Source organism: Lampetra fluviatilis, chromosome 3 (assembly GCF_964198595.1).
Source record: "Lampetra fluviatilis chromosome 3, kcLamFluv1.1, whole genome shotgun sequence".
NCBI classification, from domain to species: domain Eukaryota; kingdom Metazoa; phylum Chordata; class Hyperoartia; order Petromyzontiformes; family Petromyzontidae; genus Lampetra; species Lampetra fluviatilis.
The window spans coordinates 27,500,963-27,524,811 of NC_136277.1; the positions used below are offsets into that span (position 1 = coordinate 27,500,963).

At 41.6% G+C, this 23,849-nt stretch overlaps 1 protein-coding gene across 8 annotated transcripts; it reads right to left on the reverse strand.

The window, feature by feature from the left end:
• Positions 1-1,744: 1,744 nt before the first annotated feature.
• Positions 1,745-23,498, reverse strand: LOC144955794 (histone-lysine N-methyltransferase SETDB1-B-like). Of its 8 annotated transcripts, none has more exons than XM_078885969.1 (27): positions 23,457-23,498; positions 21,428-21,940; positions 20,726-20,913; positions 20,372-20,433; positions 19,890-20,019; positions 18,578-18,820; positions 18,243-18,444; positions 17,391-17,464; positions 17,003-17,193; positions 16,064-16,178; positions 15,522-15,903; positions 15,225-15,371; positions 14,363-14,504; positions 13,218-13,409; positions 12,686-13,038; positions 10,803-10,919; positions 10,450-10,619; positions 10,018-10,123; positions 8,882-9,012; positions 6,936-7,150; positions 5,997-6,104; positions 5,756-5,787; positions 3,839-3,866; positions 3,315-3,510; positions 2,279-2,571; positions 2,042-2,130; positions 1,745-1,881 (listed from the first exon to the last, which is right to left on the reverse strand). In XM_078885969.1, exons 2-27 carry the CDS (start codon positions 21,919-21,921, stop codon positions 1,764-1,766), a joined length of 4,518 nt encoding a protein of 1,505 aa, XP_078742095.1. In that variant the 5' UTR covers positions 21,922-21,940; positions 23,457-23,498; the 3' UTR covers positions 1,745-1,763. The 8 variants fall into 8 exon arrangements, with proteins under 8 accessions (XP_078742095.1, XP_078742089.1, XP_078742090.1 ...); XM_078885963.1 differs by having other exon boundaries at positions 18,243-18,447; XM_078885964.1 differs by having other exon boundaries at positions 18,243-18,447; positions 21,428-21,943; positions 23,457-23,482.
• Positions 23,499-23,849: the final 351 nt, after the last annotated feature.

Genomic DNA, 23,849 nt, shown 5'->3' on the forward strand with positions numbered 1-23,849 from the left:
TCTTAAAAAAAAGTACTGTTATTTTAATTACGGTAGTTTGTTACACAGGTCTTCTTCTACTTGCATAAGTAGAGGTGATTGGCAACAATAAAATAACCAAGTCAAGATTAATGAACACGTGGACAGCTTATGAAGTGGCTTGTTGTAGGTCTGCAATGCCACCAGCAAACGATAGAAATGGGCACTGATTTACAACATGGTCCAGTTTGATTAGTGTCCGCGGTCACATTGTGTGCGTTCCCATCTTCCAGGGGTGTAAAAGATGACCGCATCTCTCATGCAATGTTCCGAAATGGTTCAATGGGGACCATTGTTTCTGGGGTAAGACCTGAAGGGTGTTTTTTGGGGGGGTCTTCAATCAGATGTTTTTTTGGAGGCATTGGTATTAGGTGGGACATTCGCACATCCTAGAACTATACCAGTGCCGCAATATTGAGGGGGGATGCTTTAAGACCTTTAGCCCGATCCCAAAAAAGGCATGCGAGAGGAATGACTCTAAAAGTATTTTAAAGATGGCTTAGGCTTTACAACTAATGATAAACATTTTCACATCAGCAATCATATAGAGTATTCACTTGAACAGAAAATGTCGTCAATATCATAGCAGTTGACGGATACACAACTGGGATTCTGATATTGGTGTATTTCTAACACCAAAGAGCAATATTAAAAAAACTGTGCATGACTTTTTATCATTGGCCGACTCATATTTCTGTGTTCGCGACGTATGTTTAATGGAAGCAATTTGTTTTGCACTTTGCAGTCTGCATTAGAAATGCGCCGATGAATAAAGATCAGCTGCTAGGTTCATGAATAAGATTTTGCACATTCGTGAATGTAACATTGCAAGAAGGAAAACTGAAAATTCACCGATGTCAAAGAGGAAAAAGAAAAAAAATTACAATAAAGGATTTGAGCTTAAACTTAATTAAAAAAAACTCTAAAACAAATCCCAATTCTCACGTTAGTTTTTTATACAAAATGCATAACATGTCAATGAAAGCTCTGTACAGATGGATTACCTTATAATACTAAAGTACACATTTCCACAACATTCCAAGGCATAATAAAGAAAATAAAAAAATGAACACCCAACTGTAAAAAAATACTGGACGTTAAACGTTTATTTCAAGCAACATTTCCGTACATCGTAACTACAAATTATAAAACCAAAAGTCACGTTTCAAGTGGAATAATTAATTTACCATAATATATGCAACAGCCGTGTCAATACCCAATTAGATTTCATTGGCAATGCATAACAAATAACAACTTCTTTTTGGGGTTTTACATCTCATTACAAAAGAAATAATAAAAAAAAATCACTCAATCCAATAGCTGCACAAGCATTATACAGCATTAAAAATTTTAAAACTAGGTCAAAACACAACATTTACAGGAATTTAAATATTCATAAAACATGTCAAATGTGTTCCAAGGTTTACTTCAGTTCTGAAATGGTAACAGGTGTCCAAAGATTTAATGTGCTCAAAAGTAAAGTATGCAGACATGATGCATGTGTTTGTCGAAATAACCAAGGTATAAAAAAATGGGAAACTTTAACGGTTCTTAAGCATTTCATTTGTTCTATTGTAATAGTTTACAGTTATGTCAAGCAATCACAACCGTGGAGAGAAAGCGATGTCAGAACAGTGGCACCGAGAGTCGAGGTTGAAAGGAAGAAAATTAAACAGCATGGGCCCCCATACTTACAGGGGCCATTGTGGTTGTCTGTGAGACGAGCTTGGGGTTTTTTTCAAGCATTACAACAGCCTTCCTCTGCATTCAGTGGAGCCACAGTAGCAGAGGAGCTCTTTACCTGGCACGCTGCCCACTTCATAGCTGTAATCCCATGTCAGCTCTGTGCCTGCCCGAATGCGCCTGTATCGTGGAACACAATGGAAGAAAAAAAGGATTAAAAATTTTTTTTATTGTAACAGAAAAGCAGCAGGCCTGGCCATGATAAGGCATTTTACATAATTTAAGAGAATCGGAGAATAAAGGCTGCATTAAAGTGCTGCAGATGGCGATGTCTACTTACTTGCTGGCAAAGAAGGCAACCCAGGGGAAGCGCAGATCATGGGTGTCCACAAATACATTTTGTACAAAAAGGTTTGGACTGCAGCTATGCTGGAAGGCAAAAAAATACAACTAATTAATACTGGAACACATTCCAAATATGACCGAGCATAAAAACACGTAACAAGACAACGCAAGGTGACAACGCAAGGTTTCAACGCATCCACAAAATGTAAAATGCAACACAACGTGTGCTAACATTGAGGTATCGGCCAAGATTTCCAATGAGTTTCGCATCGATGATGTAGCACGAGTCCTCGCCATCAAAAAACTCGCGCGTGCTCTTCTTCTCCGGCTGGTTGCCGCCTTCGCCCGTGCCGGAGCCCCCGCCACCGGAAGGGCCGCCCCCCTTCTGCCCGGGCCCGGCCTGTGTCAACACCGGCCCCCGCCCCAGCTCACGTCGCATCCCCGTAGACTTGACGGCGACACCGCGTGCCGTCGTCTTGAACGCAAACCCTCGCTTCACGGCGACCTGCCGCTTCAGCGGACGATCTGCCGGCAAAGAGAAAATTTAAATGAGACTCAATTGGTGAACAATAAATTACGGCTGATGTTACTTTCAAAGTCCAAGTCGGTGGTGCTTTGCGCGAACAAACATGGGGTGACGGGCAATTATATATATATATAATTATCTATGTTGGCAACCTTCGGCTGGTGGTGGAAATTATCTAATGCAGGGGACATTTTCTATAAGAGAATAATTGTCGATTTCCCACAAAGCATATTCAATTTGATCGAACCCAGTGCTCTGGGTACATATGTATGTTGAACTTCTTTCGCACCATACGTAGCCAACGGTGCTAATCAGAGGTGCACACCCATTAGCCATGAAGTAGGTGAATAAATTCAATCCCTATTCGATACGAAAAAAATTGCATTGAAAAAAGGAACTGGTCAAACTTTTGAAAGTATTGAAAATCAGATCAAGGCGTTTTGAGTAAACAAATGTAATGTTACATTACCAAGATCTGCATATATTACAAATAAACAAATAAAGGGAGAACAATATGCTCTCACGGCCAAGACAGTTTTCCGATGCACAAAATATAATGGTAGATAAGTAAAGCAATGTCAGTCCATTTGGTCACAAAATAGACAGGGGTCCATTTCATCACATAAAAATAATATTTTAGTCCAACAGCCGATGCACGTTCTGAAGACGGCAATAAGTATGCAGACCACACCAGCACAGAAACCATTAGACATTACCCCCACCTCTCCCAACATCAACTCACCCAAGTCACTGTCTGTGCCAGATGAGATTGTCTGCACATCATCACTGTTTAAAGTTGGCACAGCATTGGTGGAGCCCTTCTGCAGGAGACCATTGGATAGTGGTGTAATACCGCCCCCTCCTGCCCGCTGAGTCCTGTTCACTCCAACGCTTCCTTGAAATTCACACTCAGAGCTGCTCGACAGAATCATAATCTCCTGCATCACGTCACATGGGCCAGAAATTGGAACTTAATTAACTTGCAGCATGTGAATTTCCAATGTGCGCACTCTGTGTGCATGCGTTTTAAGAATGCAAGAGTTAATAAAATGTCAAAGAAGTTTAGTGGTGTGGTTCATGAAAAATGTGACAACATTCTGGCATACGTGATGAGACATTAATCTACGAATGTGGTGACCTCTTGGCCTTGACAATAACTGTACAGTAGATTAATGCAACTGCAATGTCATGAAAGCTTTCATCCTCATCAGAGTGTAATCATGTAAACATAATTGAGACAAAGACAATTAAAATACAATTTCTCACATCATCTTTGGGATCCACTGCTCTGTAGCTGAGAAATACAAAAAAACGTGTCAGTCAGCTATACAAAACATTTGTTCAAAATTATATTCAACACAAAGTGAAAAAACACCATTCATCACCATCGTATAATCTGTTTATAATCCACTGGCGGCCTATTATATTTTCTATTGTATATTATAATTCCCATTAAGCATATCAAAATTATGACCTCATATATATATTCCAACCTGCACTGTGGTCTTAAGATGCCATTGACTTCTGATTTGTTACACCCTCACGGAACCATCACAATAAATAAACAAGCCAGCATAAGGGAAGTAATAAAATAATAAAAACAAAACATAATAAAATAATTCTCACGACGTTTCGGCCACAACGCAAGCAGCCGTCCTCAGGTGAAGAACAGGTCTGTCAGAAAGACAGCGTCTGAATGGTCTGAATGGACGCTGTCTTTCCGACAGACCTCTTCTTCACCTGAGGACGGCTGCTTGCGTTGTGGCCGAAACGTCGTGAGAATTATTTTATTATGTTTTGTTTTTATTATTTTATTACTTCCCTTCTACGTGACTTTACCGAAAGAACCAAGAAGATGAATCCCTGCAGTCACGAAAGCTTTAAATCGAAATTTAATCCAGCATAAGTCACTTCATAAAACAAGACACATAACAAACCAATATTTATGGACAAGCTGAAACCCTAAACAAATGTTTCAATGAGATGATTATTCAAATTAAGCAGTATGGTGGTGCCACCGTGAAGCCATACGTTGTCTATCAGTTACAAAGGCAAAGCTCCCCCCATATGGACTTGACAGACTGTTGGGGCAAGTGCTGTTAAGCGAGAACCTATGAAGGTAGGCACGGCACATGAGGGGGTGGGTGGCCAACACCAAGCCCGACCGCCTTTGTCTCCGAAGTGGTGATGTTTACACACCACACCATGTGCTCATTTGAGGCTGCATAGACCTAGGTGACCCAGGACCAGTTCAATAATGGTATTCAAATGAGACCTTAAAATGTACAATTTACAAAGGGCTTATTCAATGGTGTTTGTATTTAACCGTTTCCTGATTAACATTAAAATTTACTGCATCTTTCAAACGCGTGCATTTTTTATAGCACAACAAAGCTAAGAACATGAACACAGAATGTTACAATAGATTACATGACTTAAATATCCTTTTCCCACTGTTAATTATAATTATACGAATAATTTAATCCAAATGATGTTATTGTTGTTATATCTAACAAGCCTAAATAATATCAGTAAGTGTTAAGGGGTTCGTGCAATTCGCTATAAACCTGGTGGATCTGTGTTTCATTCCCAGCCACGGCTAATATTAGTAACATGCAATATCTGAACGGGTCCCGGCTCCTCTTCACCAACCCGCACTGACCAGAGTGGTGAATAAGTATAACCCGTAAAAACAAAGTTTTTCACTATAAATCCTTTATATGCGTGGCGGCTAGAGTCCTCTCGTCCTCTGGCTTGAAATGGCTGCCACCTATGGGTCAGATTATTGCATTGCACCATTAAGCAATTGGTAATTAAATATAATATTTTTGTCCTAAAAAGTGTAACATTTTGGAAAAAAATTTTCACAAACATTAATTGTCACGCACAACGAGTCTGTGTGGAAAATGTCAGCTCGATTGGATCACGGGAAGTGGGTTAAAAAACGACCGAAAGATTTGCACGGTCCTAAGCAAGCAAGCGAACTTAATATAAAGGATTTAAAAATGGTCAAACATCTACAATGGCTCAAAGGCATGGGTAGACCTTCATCCAGAAGTCGACTGACAAAGGTCTGCAATTATTATTTTATCTACATTAATGATGCAATGAATAAGCTGTCAGCAACGAGTTCTCAATGCACCGTTTCATTTTGAAATTATATTTCTAACACCAAATACTTACTGTGGAGCAGAAAGTTGTTTCGGTTCGGCAGTCTGAAATCAGAGATGAAAAGCAATTAAAGAACACAGCCAAACTGTAATTACAACACTACCACCAATGGTAAAATGACCCTTAAGGATTTTTGTTTATTATAACCCAAGAGTAACTCACATTTTCAGCAACCCCATACTCTCCTATTATCACAAAATCAAGAGATTTGATCAAAATTTGTTTAAGAACTAAACACCCATAGGGGACTGACCTTGCTGGAATCCTTGGTTAAGTCTTCTACATTTTTGAAGGAAGAACGACTGTCAGAGTCTTGCACCGTCAGAGCATCAAGTTGGTTGGCACTTAGCCACGACGCTACCTACAGAAGAGAACACACCACACTCTAAATACATATTTAAATCTCACAACTATAAACAGCAAAGAAAATAAACAAAATACATTCAACGCCCAATTGACAGTATATACCGCCACACACGAATTAATCAATACCAATATTTAGAAATTAGTATAACAAATTAGGTTGTTGCCATATCAGGCAAAAGTTGGAAAGCGTTCTCTCTTTGCAAGCGACTTATTTTAGTTTGACGAAATCAACTGTTATACAACAATACTGTGCTCTAACGTCTTAGCATCTCACTTTCACCAACCCACATTAACCAACGTGGTGAGGTATGGTGAAATAAACACCATGATCCGGATGGGAGGGCCTCATCCAGCAGTGGGCTGACAAAACAGCTCAACATGGACAGTGTAGCTTCAATCCACAGCATGCGTTCTCTTTAAGCAAAGATGGTTATTTATATATTTTATCCTGCCACCCACCACTCGCCACATTGGCATGCTACGAAATGCAGTGCCATGGTGGCGAGATGTTCACTCCCTCCCCTGGTATGCAGGATGTCGTGGGTTCGATCCTGACCCCGACACCTGTATATTTGGAGTTTGCATCTTCTCCCCGTGGCCGCGTGGATTTTTCTCCGGATCCTCCGGTTTTACCCTCCACATTTAGAATCAACATGCGTTTAAGATGAAGTAAGTGCCTGCTATAAATTTCCACGTACCAAGTCGCTTTGTTGAGCTATCATTTGCGGCCAGGTTACTTCTGAAAAAAAGAGCGATATAGCTCCATGGGCCTTATCTGGTAAAATTAAAAAAATTACTAGACACTGCACACAATGTGGACTCCCACCTTGTGCTTGGCTGTCTCCGAGTTTACGGGCGGCGTTGGGGGTGCGGGCGACGAGCTGCAAAATGGCGTGGCGTCCGAGCCGTCCGGCGGTGTTGTCGTGCTCTGCTTTTGCTTCTTCTGCAGCTTCCGCACAAATGCCATTGGGACGTTGCTGGAGCCACCGCTGCTGTTTCGACCAACCCGGTCCCGGTCGCGCTCACGTTCTTTGTCACGGGCTGTTCATATTGCCAAGACAATGGACAATTACATGTGTGTAGCCCCTTTTAATCAATACACTGCTGGGTGAGGGCCTTCTCATGCTGTGCAGCTCAAGGGGAATTGGTCATTGCGGATCAGTAAAAACAGGAGCAGCATAGATGCGGGGGCATAGAAAGTGCAGCACAATGGATTTTACTGCATTGCCCTCTGCTGTCTATAACGTAGCCTGGCAGCAGCCTACAGCCTGATGTGCACAATGGTCACAATCTATGTACTTTTCAGGCTAAACAGAAATTTGCTTCTGAGATCTGACAAGATTGGGCACATTCCTAGTAATTTTTCATAGGCATTACAGAAAATGTAAATATCAACACAAATATATGAATAATCCGAGATTTAGATTTCACATTCAAGTTTTCACAATTACATTTTTTTTCATTACGATTGATGAGGTAGGCAGCTTGGGTAAAGGTTATTGAAGATATGAGGGTGAATCTTGATTTGAAGCTTTCGTGACTGCAGGAATCCATACTCTTTGGTTCTTTCGGTAAAGTCACGTAGGTAGAAAAAAAAATAGATCACGACGTTTCGATCGCCACACAAGCAATCGTCCTCAGGTGGGATAGACAAACAGGCTGCTGAAACAAGTCCTTATATATATAGAGCTGAGAGGCGGGGCGGAGGGTGAATACAATAGGGAAAATATTCATGGATGGAGAATGGAAAAACACAACTCTAAAACAGGATGAAGTTAATGTTTAAAATTCAAAGTCAGCTTAAACTTATAAGATGAGTGGAGAGAAGTGTTTAATACGGAAATGAATAAAGATAATCAAATATCATCATTAACAGCAATGAGATCCAAATTTGCACTAATCAGCACGTTTAAGTATGATCAAATAACCCCAACTTGACTGACATGGAACTACTCATCCAACAGTAGATTGACAAAAGGATGTAAATATTTTTTAAGACAGTATAAGCAAACAGGACGTTGCAAATGCTGATATACGTAGCTCAAATTATGTTGCCGTATGCAAATGTTGCACACTATAAGGCGAATTAGTTATCAAACTACTAATGGAGTGGCACTCAACTCATTTGGCAGCACTGAGCCAGTGGTTGAACATCTTCATCCCAATGGATTTATACAGCATCATGGGATGCAGCTGCATTCACGCGCGATGTAAATCCATATTCTATTGTGTAAAAGCTGTTCATCTCTCCGTGGGGATGACCCCTATTTAATTTCCCACAAAGCAAGGAGAGTAACAAATGCCTCTAATTTCGCAAACTAGAAAAAAGGCTTGGAAAGATTATGCTAATTTTAGAAATTCTCAAACCTGTTGACCTCAGGTAGCCAGAAAATGGCATTACATCAATGAACTGTACAGACCTTTGAGTGTTAACCCATTATATGTGGCGGTTTTCTTTCAGGACTTCAGTGTCATCCCACATGCAAAACACTCAGTGGTAATGGCCAAATATCCCAATATGGGACCCTTCTGAAAATAAGTACAGAGACGGAGTGACAACTTCCTAAATAAATAGCATTAAGATTGAGTAGCAGTGTTTGATCAACGCTCAAGAGATGATGAACTTTTCAACAACAAAATATATGGTGTAAATGTGATGTGATACGTGCTTAACATGTTGAGTAAAGATTTTAAAACGAGTATGCAGTCCAGCTTGATAGCGATAGCCACAAGTAAACATCAGGTCTGGTGGCAAGGTGCCATGCAACATACCCCTGGGGCTCCTGTACTCAGGGTGGTCGTTACTGCAGAAGCTCTCGCTGTCGTCACTGCCCTCATCATCGTCGCCCCCCTTCACATTGACGCCGCTGCTTTCACTGGATGCCAGCGCCTCACTCTCGTACCTGCACACGCGAAGATGTCACCTCTCCGTACTTTGGGGTGTCCAAACCTTAATAGGGTCATGACCCGCTCTGGCATATTTGGGGCAATCGTTTCCAGCAATCATCACTGGCAGCAGCACATTAAGTACAAGCTGCTGTGAACCTGGTATGGCAATGGCATAGAGCGATGGATTTCTATTCGGTCAATAAAAACTGTTTGTAAAGTTTGATGAGCAATGTATTTTCGCTGCAAAAGCACACAACCTCGTGTCGTCATGTGCTCTCTGTTGCGAGTAGAAGTTACCATTCCAGTTACTGACTCGAGGAATGTTTTGCAATATAAAATGGTGGCAGAAATAATTGCCAGTGACAATTGATAGCAACTATTGCAGTCAAATTGAGCTCACTTTAATCTGCATTACATGATTTTTTCCCACAAGCAATTTTTATGCAATACACAAGCTTTTAAATTTAGTGTCATTTTACATCCTGACACGTTTAAGCTTTGATCATAATATTTAAGATCATCATCTTTATTGACAAGCACTGCCATGTGAAACTAAACACGTGTAATAAGCTGACATTAGGGAAATGACCTCTCCTCAAACACCATTGCCACGATTCTTAAGTCACTGTACACAACATTAGTTTGATATACATTTTTTCAGTTTACAAGGCAACATTGGTTATTTTTAAGTAAGTAAAAATTTATGTAACCCTACTATCTGCCCCTAACATCTCAAATATTAAAGTTACACTGTTTTCCTGTTTTAATTAATGGCAGATGTACTCAAAATAGACGTCAACATTCGGTTATGAAGTTTAACCTCTGAAATCAAATTCAGTAGGATTTATAAAGGCACTAAAATACCTTTGTGACTAGGTATGAAATGTATTTCCATGTCAAGATTCAAGACATGCCGTAATAAAGAGCAAACCTACATGTGTTGCAATATTTTGCAAGACTATAGTGGGCTGGTACCTCTCTGATACGTTATTAGTACCGAAAGCCATAGCTATGCGTACCCATCCTTGTGTCGCTCCACACTCTCAATGTAGTCAAGGTTGGCAAAATACTCGTCACCCATCTCCAGCCCCTCTTTGTCGGCAGTGTCGTCTGTAAGGATCTTGCCTTCAAAGGACAATACAAAAATATGAATAACAATTCCTGCTTTGGCTCAGTTCATGCACCCAAATCCATTTCCAAGCAGTGAAATGTGACAATTTCACACCATACATTCTGATAAACAGCAAGGCGAAATTAAAATCTCAAAATTTGCACTACGTTGATCCGATTTGCAGTATACGATTCATGTATTAAAAAGGAAATTAAGTGGTAACAACCAATTGTTATTAAAAACCCAAAACAACTCATCTTTCAGACAGCAAATGTAAAAAAAACACAAGCTTATATTCTCATGACAGCAAAAAGACTCAAGGAAATCACCAAATATATACCTGCATAGATGCAAACGTAGGATCCTTTGCTGATGTCATCCAAGCAGCGGATGCCCCAGCCCTTGTTTTGAGTCTTAAAGAGCTGCAGCCGCACCTGCAGGCCATGCTGTACCAGGCGGTTCTGGCACATCCGCACGTTGCACTTGCACTGCTTGTTGCACTCATAAATCCTGACGCATAAAGGCACATAAGGGGGGGTAACATTAAAGTGCAACTGTGCAGAGGTCCGCTATGCATCCTGTCAGGGGCACAAGGTATCGCACATACGTACAAATCACTTGTGTGATGACACCGCACCCGCAAGTAGGCATAAAACATAACATTCCCATGGCAGGGTGCTCATGCTTTATTACCCTGTTGGCAAGCACTCTTCAAGCCTCTTGTTGTGGTATCCAGCATCCGGGTTGGTCTGGCCTCCTGGGCTGCAGCCAGTTGCATCCATCGTGAGCTGCTGGCATGCACACTTGGACCTGATGCCAAAATAACAGGTTACAAGATCACCTGGCAAAGGGCACAGCTCTGATCTTGCCAACAAATAACAGTGCAAGAAAATTAAATTATCTATTTGAACAAATATTTCACCAACAAGTTCAAGCAAGCAGAAGCTTTGGATACAGCCGATATGATATTCCTAAAGCCAAACTAAACACAATTTTCACATTAAATGTACTGGTCACTTGTGACAATGTAATCCATTAAAAGTCTGAGCCTGAAAAAGGCATGAAGGTAACAACACTCAGGAACCTCAAATTTATAAAACAAACCCTCGGAACCAGATTTTAAATGAACAATTGGACTCACTGCTTGGACAATCTGAATATAAGTGCGTTTGAATAATGCCTCATACCTCATTTCTTATTTTATATGACCATAGGTTAAGTTACATTTAAAACGTTCTACTGCTTATTTTCATTTCTTGATGTTACGTAAAAGTAAAAAGTTTGTTTTGTATTTGTTAATGTTGCTGCTGTATACCCTTTTCGATATTTAATCAAATGTACGAGAGGCAGACCTCACTTAGCGCTCAAGATGCGTTCCTGGAGAAGTGAGCGCTCATCGAATTAGCGGTGGGAGACGAAGTAGGAAATGCTGCACTCCCAATCCGGGTCACTCAGGCAAGGGTTCCAGGACTTCTGTGATCTTAGTGATGCCTTTAGTCTACATTTCTGTCATGAGGTTAATTTTAGGTGGAGCCTGAAACTACTCTGGTCTCATGAGTTTTCACTTGTACTGTAATTACGTTGAAAATAAAAAAATGTTTTGTATGTAATCATGACTACGAATCGTGATAATCGTATCAAAGGGGGTGAGGCTCTGAGCATACATCACTCTCATTGGCTGAGTGAATGATGGGAATGGGTGCGTTTCCTCGGCCAGCACTGCTGCATGTTCTCACTCATAAGCACTTAATAGATTTGTTTTAATATTTTGAAAACATGTTCACCAGGACAAAGAGCACTATTACGAATCAGCATTCTACAGGGTTGCGCTAAGCGAGGTCTGCCTGTATATTGTTTTGTGACATAGGTCTCCCTTGATAGACTTCGTCTCAATGTCCTCTTGACTGGCTTCAAGTAAATGCAAAATGAGATTGAAAATGTGAATCAATTGATATCTTAAATAGACAAATAGAGACAGGGTAAGGCCTAGACAGTGATGGGATATGAAACCACCATGCAAAGCAGGTATTAAAGGCTATGGGGTTAAGTGGTAGGCAGGAGGGGGAAGTGCTGCAAAATCCATTGTTATACTGGACTTGTATGCTCCGAGCCTTCACTAACCCGCAGTGACCAGCATGGTTAATGGTCCAACTAAGCCCATGACAAGTATGGCATGCGCAGGCCCTCATCCAGCAAGCAACTGAAAAAGGGGCTACCAAGCAGTAGGGCATTGGTCGTCGTTTTTTGCAAAGGTTTGTGGTTCAAAGCCAGCAACTCCCCTGGTTGATATGGTGGGTATGTAAACAACCCCCCCCCCTCCTCTACTTCACTATAGATTATAAAGAAGCCCATAACGTTATTAGAAAATTAGCAAGCTAAGTTTGCAGACGTCACAGTCCACATTTGCTAAGTATGAAAATGACTTGCAAATTATCAATTGTGTACAAACCACACAGCAACACCACAGTATGCACAAATAATGTGATTTGAAAGGGCTGTTGTTCATGCATGCACATTTGAGTGACTAATTGTTTGCACAATGCAACAACAACAAGTGTGTAGTGCGGGGTGCTCACTTGTCTTGACAGCCGTCGGTGCAGCTGCAGCACACGAGGAACTCGGAGCTCGTGTTGATGAAGACTCCATGCTCGGGGATGCGCACTTTGCTGTACGCGGCGTCCGGCGGCGGCTCCGAATCGATCTCGTTCACGCACGACACGGGCACATCCTCCACGCCGTTTGTGATGTCGCGAACGCAGTACAGCGGCTTCACGGTGCTGATGCGCCGCTCTGCCATCACGTACGGGTCGAAGCAAAACTGCTCGAGGAAGAGGAAGTTGGCGTACGTCTCAAACAGGTAGCGCTGCACCTCCATCATGCAGCGCAGGCTGCGGCCACACGGCGCCTTGTACATCATGTGGAACGGCGCCTGTGTAAAAATGGAAAGTTAGACACGTGGCCACCAAGAGCGGCTCTTTGCAACAACAGCGACGCAGTCTTACAAATACATGGATCGTAATATAGTCAACGAGCAGTAAATAAGCCAACAAGTAACTGTTAGTGGAGGAAATAACTGAGGATGAGTCACTGCAAAATTGCATTCCAAACCTTGCGGTTGATCTTCCGGCGTGCGCTGAGTCGCCTAAAGTCATAAAGGAGTGGAACTAGGAGTGGGTTCCTGCCCTTGTACTTGTCGAGGTTGGCTGGCCGTAAACTCCTCAAGCAGCTCTGGCCACATGCGTGTGGAACGTACAACAGCTTCTCTTTCGGCGCCTTGTATATTGGGTATGTTGCCAGAGCCTGAAGAGACACGATAGAAGGAAACCACGACATCAGTGAAGATGTACTTTTAACCCCTAATCAAGAATACAGTAAACTCTCAATATTTGCGGGCTTTCTAATCAGGGTTTGACACATTGGCGACAAATTTATTGCCGCGCTATTAGATTTTTTTCGGCTGTCTCTAGTGTAGGCCTATCAGTAAAAAAACTATACATATATTACCAGAGCATGTTTGTTTGCATGTTTTACCACAAATGCACATTGTTAATGCAGACCCGATTCCTTTCAAAAGGTATCTACTTGGTGTTTGACCATCTTAACACCTATTGACAGAAAGGCAAAAACATATTCTTTTGTATACGAGGTATTACTGTACAATATATGTATTCATGAATATATAGTTTATATGTTGACGTTTAAACATAATATGTTATGCCGCCTAACTCTATTTTTATTTTTCTCTTTAAGTATTCATATTTATTTATAAGAAATTCCCACCATTCTCCATGAACGTGTCCCCGCGAATACTGAAGCACATACACATTCATATACGTACGTAACGCACACATTTCAGGTTTCAAGTAATATAAACATGTACAGTACAAGCCTTTTGTCAATCCAATGCTGAGCGAGGGCCTCGATGCACCATGTGAGTCGTGGGAGTTGTTAGACCATACTTAATCTTAACTGCCCTCTGCTACCCACAACGTAGCCCCACAGTATCCTATGAAACCTGTTATGTCCAGTAGTTGCCAATCCAACACTATCCAAGCACACTTTGCTCCCAAGATCTGACAAGATCAGGTGCGTTGCAGGACGATTTCATGTAATATACATTTTAGTTTATAGCTAACGAAACAAAAAATACTCATTCTAGATTTGAAGCTTTCGTGACTGCAAGGATCCATACTATTAGGTTTTTTTGGTAAAGTCACGTAGGTAAAATATTAAAAAAATAATAGAATACTCACTTCCATTTTGCTATTGGTGGGCATGTACATCTGCGACTCTCCCACATTATGCGAGATGTCTTCCTGCACGTACTCGGAATGCCCGCGAACAACACGCTCCCCTGCAGAGCTACGGGCAGGGGGTCCTGTTAAATCCACTGGGCTGCAAAATATGAGAACGGCCTTAGAACGATACATCTGAAGTCATTTGTTTTGACAGGCAGGCAGAGTGCAACATGAGCTCCCAAGTAACGATTTGCTCACCGAACCAACTCTCGATTTTATGAATTGTTACAAGTCTTGGTTGCGGGTAAATTCAAAAGTAATGTTTTTTTTCATTGTGGTGAATGTAGCACAAGTGGTTCCCAAGGTCATTTGACTCAAATATATCCCATATATACATTCATTTATTAATCAAATGAATGACAACCTCCCCGTGCCATGTCGGTCTTGATGTTCGTTTGTAAAATACTTCCACAACTTGCCGGTCAGTTATAGTTGGGCTTTAAGAACTGTTCAGATATCATACTTTGTTTTTTTTTTTGGTAAAATCACGTAGGTAAAAAAATTAATGAATGAAATAAAATAGAATGAAAACAACTAAAATAAAATCACGACGTTTCGGGCGCAATACAAGCGTCCTTCTTCAGGTGGGGTCAATGTAGCGAAAACAAAAACCTAGAATTATGTTCAGATATAATTCACCACTGATGTTAGCTGTGGCCCAGTCGAAATCAGGTCACCAAGTTCACAATCCATTGCATTAATCATTGTATCACTGCTCCTCCCATATACAATACATGCATGTAGCGTAACAGTAAAAAACTATTAAAAATCTGACTCAATATTTTGATAGCTATGGTCACAGATGTGAGTAACTCACCGTGGCATGTAGCTGTAGTTTGTGGCAGGCCAGCTGATATCGGAGTCAGTAATTCTGGTGGATGTGGTCACCTGGCGGAAGGTAGTGCTTTTCTTGGCCACCTGCTTACGGTTGGCCGAATTCAAAGACGATTCCGAATGGCTGGAGCTATAAGACAAATCAAACAGAGCAATCATATGACAGGTATTTAACGATTGCATAATTACAATGTATTATTTTGCACAATTGCAATGTTATATTAGATTAAGTAAAAAAAACTGTAACCGGTAGCAACCAATAAGAACTGTATTAGCGCACCTCTGCCTGCTCAAGGTAGGCTTTCCATATGGTTGGAAACCGCCACTCTGTGACATCTGGGCACCGGGTTGAAGCACTGCAGAGCTGCTGGGACTTGTGGGGAACTGGGCTGAAGGACTGGGCATTGAAAAATTAAAATTCGTGGAAGATGGGAATAAAGGTGGTCTTCCCAGTCTCTGTGGAGGACTTGTTTTGTCTATTGGAGGTATCCACGTTTGTGCATCCTGTATTGCAAATTGGGAGCTCAGCGACACCGTATGAGATATGAAAGGTGCCTGGATTGGGGAACCCAAAGCACTAGCTGGAGTTTGGGGTTTGGTGTGCTGCTGCTGGGGCTCCTGCTGAGGGTACTGAACAACAGGACCACCCTTGTTTCGTCCAGCTGCAAAAAAAAACAATGCATTAACCATGTGCACAGTTACAAATCTAGCTCAACATTCAATGCTGTAATTGAAACTACTAATTGTAAATCGTGAGCAAATTATACCAACAATCATTATTTTGGAATGGCTTTGGTGGCCAGTGAAGTTTCTGGGACTGACCAGTAGTGGGTCTCATCCGTTGTCCGGGTTTCTTTTCAGTGTGGTAGTGTTTAAGGGTATGCATGGGCTCCAGCCTTGTGGAGCCTCTGTAGATCCATTCGCAGCGCTCATCAATCTAGAAAGAAATGACACGAACTTGAGAGTTTCTGCCAAGTATTTTCACGTTCAATCTTCATTGCACGTACACATTTAAGATATATAAAAATAAAAAAGGCTGAACTGGACAATGTAAATGAGAACATCAAAACTCCAAACATACATGCATCAGGGTTGGGATCGAATCCATGACCTCCTGCATACCAGGCGAGGGAGTTAACATCTCGTCACCATGGCACCTCACGCCGCTTTCATGATCCACACCGCTCTCATGCATTTGTACAGTACAACTTGTCAGGTATTTCACGGCCGTGAATAATTAAAACACAACCCCGCAAATTTCCAATAACACTCCAATAAATTTGCCGTGAATACACAAAACCGCAATTATAAAATCCCCACAAATATTGAGGGTCGACTGTACATGATAAAATATATATGACCATGGTAATCACTTAATATTAGCAAACAGAAGAGCAGTGGTGCAGTGGTTATAGCACTGCGCTATGAACCGGCCGAAGTTTGATTTCCCAGTCACAACTAATACAGTATAGATGACATGTAATACCACCTTATCCGTTCCTGGGCCCACCCCTCACCAGCAATCTCATTAACCAGTCAGATAAATTTTGATTTAAAGCTTTCGTGACTGCAGGGATTAATATTCTTGGTTCTTTCGGTAAAGTCACGTAGAAGGGAAAAAATATAAATATAAAACAACAATATTATTTTATTATTTCCCTTCTACGTAACTTTACCGAAAGAACCAAGAATATCAGTCAGATAAAGTACGCTAAAACCATATCCATGGCATAGCGAGGTCTTCCAGCTTGCAATTCTCACCAGGAATACGATTTTAACGAGGCTGCCATCAACCTCTTCAATACGAGACTTCCACCATGTGCCCTCCCACTCAGTCTTGATGTTCTGTCCAGGCTTCAGGAGAACCATGGGGCGGTTTGGGTATGACTTGATGTAATCCTCCATAAATTCCCTGCTTGCACGATCATCCACGTCTTCCCAACTGTTGGTTACTACATGTGAAATTCAAGATTCATTATCGCAACACCACAAAACAAGAAAAAAGGTACAATCATCTCTCAGAAATCACCAGTCAACAATGTGATAGAGATGACACTTTTAGTTGTAAGAATGACATGTGATAAAGGTTGATGCAGAGGCATATAGAAAGATAATGTTAGTGTTGATTGTCAAGCATGATAGAACTTACACTGTCTGCATACTTCGTATAATTCTAAAAGTGTGACGTAGCTTGCATATCCATCATCGAAAAAAATGAGAAACCTGTAACAATGTATGAATATACAATTAAACTTCACATCCAGAAAATGCACAAACATTGCAAATTTTTGATTGTATTGAATATTTGCATTGTTTAGATTCTAAAGATCTAAACTATTTACACATTAAACAGTCCAATTCACCATTAATTGCATTTATATCACATCACCGAGTTTCTGTTACAATAAACAAAACTTGTGCTCATCCCCTTTTGCTTACTGATTCTGCTGACATTTATAAAACAATTTCACTGGCCGCAAAATGAAAAAAACTGAAATCTGGTGTGCCATCCGCATAAAAGATGCGTGTCGTGCTGTGCAGTCGCGTCAATTCCAAGTCGATGTGCACTGTCAATAAAATATATCCAACCAATGCTGTGATTAGCTTGCAAAACAGAACGTCACTCATTACTTTGTAAACGTTAAATGTATACTGTATTACGTTTCATATTACAATCACATTTCCCAGAGCAAGGGTAACAATTTGCCCCCTCAATTCAATCAATTGTTGTAATTAAGGGCAGTTGTGATTGAATACGCACCACTTTTTTAAGAGTGCTGAAAATGACTTCAAGCAGTTGGGAGGATTTACGCATTGTATACAATATACACAACTTGAAAAAAAACATTTAGATTCTAAGACACGTGATTTGATGCATTCATTGTACACTTACAAACTCTTCGAATAATACATGCAATATTCTACCACTCTGCAACAGCAGAGGTATTCCAGCATTACCATTGTTAACCATGCAAAACACAAGCCGATTGATTATAATTACCTGTACTTGTTGGTTCTGTGCGGCGTCTCAGCCACAATGCCCGCGTACAGCCACACCGAGGTGCCGTCTTTGTATTTTGCCACAACTCTACTGCCGACAACAAGGCTCTCGGATTCCGGATGACGATCGTACGCTATGTGATTTCCTGACAGCAAGCTCTTCCCCTTGCTGTCAAATTTAACTTTGTACTTGAAGCCGCTGGCTTCTCGTATTGACATAAAGCAAACAAAAAAGTGATTAACTGTAAATCAAGCACAATTCATGCAAAACGAATTACACATTTTGAAGTGCTTTTTCAATTGTACTTAATCAAACTGAAGTGTTGGGATAGATACCGGATGAGACGATGGCTACAAGAATGCCACGATGCCATGTCTTCGTCCGCTTCTTGCCAAGGACGCGCATGCCCAGCAAAATCTCATCACCAACTGCCGTGGGCTGCCCAGACTCGAAGCGCTGCTCTGGTCGGATGCTGCCAGCTTCGTTATCTGCTCCGGGCTCCGTGGGCGATGAAGGCTGAGACTGGCTCCCCGTCAAGGAAGCAGCACTGTTTACCTCGAGTTGAGTGTCGGCATTAGCTGAAAACAAAACCAACGAAAACATCTGCCCTTTAAGAAATGGAATGACATCACAAGTGAAAAGATTTGCAAATGGACATTCGATTGAATATACCATGTGAAGTATGAGCAATCATCTGCCATGGTGTACTGTTTAGCGCAATGGACTTGCAATATAGTGGTCGTCAATTTAACACGTAGGCTTTCGCGACCAATATCATCCATAATCGAGGCTTTTTTGGGTTAGATCGCGTAAAACCCACCAACACCCGACACAGCCAACTAGTAAGGGTTGTCACATAAACAGCACCTGCCAATTCGTCACTAGTACAGCACACCAGTGTGTTGGAGAGCCAAGCCACAACATTTACAATCTGAGTATGACGTTTCGCCAGTAATTACAACTAGCTTCATCAGGCGACAGCCAGTTTCCTGGAGAAGTCCACCTGTTTCGTTCCTTATAGAGGCGTAGATGTGGTGACCACACTTCTGCGCTCTTGCGCAAAGTGGGGGAGGGGATTAATGAGCCAATGTACATTATGCATGCGCATTATACGAGCCCTTTGATCTGTCCTTCTTGTCCCATGTGTATATTAAAATAGCCGTACCAACGGTAATCCCTATTTAATTATGGTGCCTTGTATAGGCATGCATTTAAACAATGTTTTATTTGAGGATTCGCTTCCACGCAGCACTAAGTCGATAGCTATCCGAACGGGTGGTGGCGGGTTTCAACGACGCGATCTAACCCCAAAAAAACCTCTATTATAGTGCTCGTCAGTTCGATATCCTGGCATAGCAGTTGAAACACTGGGCAACTTAAAAAAAATCCCCCTTGCCTCTGTCCACCCAAGCAGTACGAATCGGTACACAATACATTGACAAGTCAGGGAAACGTGGGTAGTAGTCTGTAGACCTCCGAGTGCAGCGATATTGCTCAAGCAGTGGCTTGAGCAAGGTATTGCTGGGCTGTTACTTCACCTTTTATCCAACATCAAAAAGAATAGTATATTTAATATACTATGCAGTGACGAGTATGATGAAGTATGGTCAGACATGATTGATGAAGAGCTCTAAAAAGCATATGTACCTTTTTTTTGCGTGGAATCTCGCCACATGGAAGAATGGGCATCTTCTTTTACACGCATTTCCTTTATAGTGGAGAGGCAACATTGTACCTCCTTCATAGAATCTCTAATGACCATCATAATGGCTTTCACCTGTGGAAATATTCCAAACGTTACAACTGTAGTTAAGAGCTCATAAATATGATTTTTTTTAATATAAATGTACAAAAAGATAATTGCATCAAGTAATGTAAATTAAAATCATACAACTGACTGCAGATTGCAACTGAATGTTGACTGTGGAACTAAAAAATGAGGTTACACAATTACATTTTAATTACACATTGGTTCGTTTACAAAAAATACTAAATTACTAGATACACGCTTTGTCACAAAACACGACTGTACTGATTAATGACTGAGCATTTTAATTGCCGACAAATACTGCACAATGTTTCACATGATATGCATTTATGCATATCTGAGGCAAAAATAAAATAAATACCTCCTCTTCATTCAGATCCTTGATAGTTTTGCCCCGATTGGAGTCCTTAACATTTGAGCCTCCTGTATACAAACCGTACATAAATAATATACTATTAAGTGTCTGTACATTGCAGTGTCTTTCACGTTCATGCCATTATTAGCACAATCTAAAAAAAATCTGTTTATTTGTTTAAACTGAAAGTTCCGTTTATCCAGTGACCCAGCTAGCCTGCAAGGGAGATCCGTGGTGCATCAGCACAGAACATTAAAGTGGAATATCAGAACAAAACGAGTCAGAGGTACAGGAAAAAATAATGCGTAAAGAACAAAAACTATAAATTGTAACAAAATAAACATGCATGCAGTGACCAACCTGTTTCACTGTTAGCCTCAGCATCCTCATCCTCATCATCCAGGATTTCAATGATGTCATTCGATGTCTCTTTGCCAGTTGTGGTAGCTATTTCAATGGCAGCATCAGCAAGGGATTCCACTTCGTCAAAATTAAGCCCTAGTTTTATATACAGCTCTCTCACTTGTCCTTGTATATGGTTCACAGTCCTAAAGATCAAAATATATGTCTTAGCAAGCAGTCGACATTAAGATATAATATGTATATTTAACGTATGTCCATTGGTGCAATGGGGCTTCTCCTGTTGGATCACTCATACAACTGTCCAACAGTCAGCCAAGTTTGATGCCAGAAGTACTCATACCTACCTGTCAACCCATTATCAGTGGCTTTCTTATCAGACCAAATACTGGTCACCCCGTGCCCTTATAAATCTCAACGTTCATCCTACAGTTTCATCACAACGGAGAAACACAAACAAATAGACAAAAAAATGTGGCCGTATTGAAACGACTGTACACCGTATGGACCTGAAAACTCAATTTCCCTGTACAAGAATACGGGTAAACCATATGGATTGACAGGTATGAGTACTCATCTGCAAACGCGCCTATCCAACATACAATGGTGAGCATCCATGAAGCGTAGGCATGCAAAAGGCATGTGGCCGCCAAGTTCTGATCGAGCAAAGGGAAATAACACACAATTCAACGCTATTCTTACATTTTAAAGCCACTGAAGATGTGGTCAATGTTAGCCACATTCTCCTCTCGCTGGGACAGCAAAAGCTGCACCTCCTGCAACGTCATGCATTGCTTGTGGAAATCGGCGTATTCCGCAAGGTGTTTGTCCACGAGTAACTCCATCTCCTCCATAGACACCACAAGGTCCTCCCCTAACCCGTTGTCGGGATCCTCTTCCGTCTCTGTCCTCTCGCCATTTTGAGTCCCTGCTGCGGCTTCTGCAGCTTCGTCGGCGTTATCATCCTCAATCCTCTCACATATGTCACTTTTTGCCGACATCGATTGTTCCTCTACTTGCATGGGACTGCCATGAGGAACGTCACCAATTTCAGGAGTGCAAGGGCTTGCGTTCATGTTTGGCTGCGAACTCTCAGCTTGAGGTTCAGCCAACGACGTCTCCGTATCCTCACCCTTGTCAGCCATTTCCAACGCTTCTTCCATGACATCCTTACCAGTCTCGTCCTCCAAGGCCATGGTAAAGTTTATCAACAACCTGCTTCACAACATACAAATTAAGAGATCCCAACAGAACACACAACAAACGTGCCGTTGATTCAACGTATACTCATGGACACTTAAAGCACACCATCTGCATACACAACCCAATATTTTCATAATCACGTCGAAGAAATCATCACCGAGGAACAAAACAATATGCCAACTTTTCCAGAGGACTTTCCTGGTGTAAGTCGAAATGTTGCCCTTTCTGGATAAGTCTCTCTTTGTTCCAAAACAAAAAATGGTAACCAAAAACACATTTTCGCGTTGCATCAGTATCTAACGCAAAACACTCGGTTTCCCTTATACATACCGGAAATAAAACACATAACAGCAAATACATGAATGTAGTTACGTTTATACTGATGAAATTTGAATTGCAAACAGGAGTGCAAGACAATGTAGTAGTTTATTATCCTCTTGGTTATGTTGTCAGCGAGCTGAATGTCTCCTGAAACCATCATCGCATTGTCCTGCAATGTTTGCAGTTTCATCTCACGCCTACGTATGGACAGACATTAATTTAGCTATATGCATAGGCTCCATTATTTACGCCGAGTCCCAGCTTTCTGTCCTTTCTGCGTAATTAGAACGCAGCCCCTCGGCCATGCCCACACGTGTGTTAAATTAGACACACATTGATAATAGTTTTTTTACCCCTTTATCTGACAACAAAACTGACACCTTTTTTTTACAAGGAGTTATGTTTGCATAGACCACAATACCTGCAGTCATAATGCAAACAAAAAACATAACTCTGATAATGTATGCACTGTCCTTGAAATTGATTGGTCCACACCCTAGACAGCTTTCCTTAGAGCCTAGTCTCACATGGTGTTGGACCAGATGACGCCAAAAGGCGCACAACTCATTAGGTACACGTGCACATACAGATTGGGCATTCTCAAAACAAACACGTGTACATCGCATGAATAAATACCACGCGTACTTATCCCACAACGTAGATTAATCGCAATTCGCCACCAAGCGGTGAAGCCACCACAGCGCGCTTGTGCCAGGCTACGTGCACTTCAAGGCCACGTACAAACACAGTAACACAGTACAATACTGAATATACAATCGTGCAAAATACATTCTATCCCCCTAGCTGGACTCACTGAATTCAACACATTCCCACGCAACGCCTGTCGATAAATGGGACATCGGTCACAAATAACAACACGCATTTTTGCCACATTACAGCACCGATCTGAGGGCACAAATGATTAAATTTTCACGTTGCCGGAGGAGGTGAGTGGGGCAAGTAGGCCCGAGGTCACAGCGTGGGGCTTGCCTAGAATCCCTACCGAGAACGGAAGACCTGAAGAGGCCGGGTCGGGCCAACAAACCTGCTTTCGGGCAAAATCAAAGCCGGGGAGGGGCAGTCGTTACGACGCTAAATACCCGTCTCGTAACACACACCCCCCTCCTCCCGCTCTAACATTGCGTGCTACGATGATAAATAACAAAGAACACGAAACTATAATTCCCGAGCGCGTACAACAAAATACCGCGGCCTGGGGTTTCCCGCCTTTGTTCGGCCCTCTCGACGAAAACACGTTCACAAATCGTACAACGTATAGGAGAGACCCTGGCCGGGGTTGGCGCGCGATTGGCAAGATTTGGCACGAGCCGAAACTCTGAACCAATCATGAGCGGTGCCAGTGGAGTTCGCTGTCTATGCGCTGTATGGAATCCAAAGGTAGCTTTAACCACGCCCCCTCTGTAGACCCCGCCTCCTATGTTGACCCCGCCCCCTCGCATGGGACCGTAATCGGGAGTGTAGAAATTTTGAAATTGTCGAGCGCTCGATAAAAAAAAAACTTCCTTAATAATGTACTGCCGATTATCAACAAAATACTCATCATTAGCGTCGTGGTCGAGAATATAAATAACAAAATAGA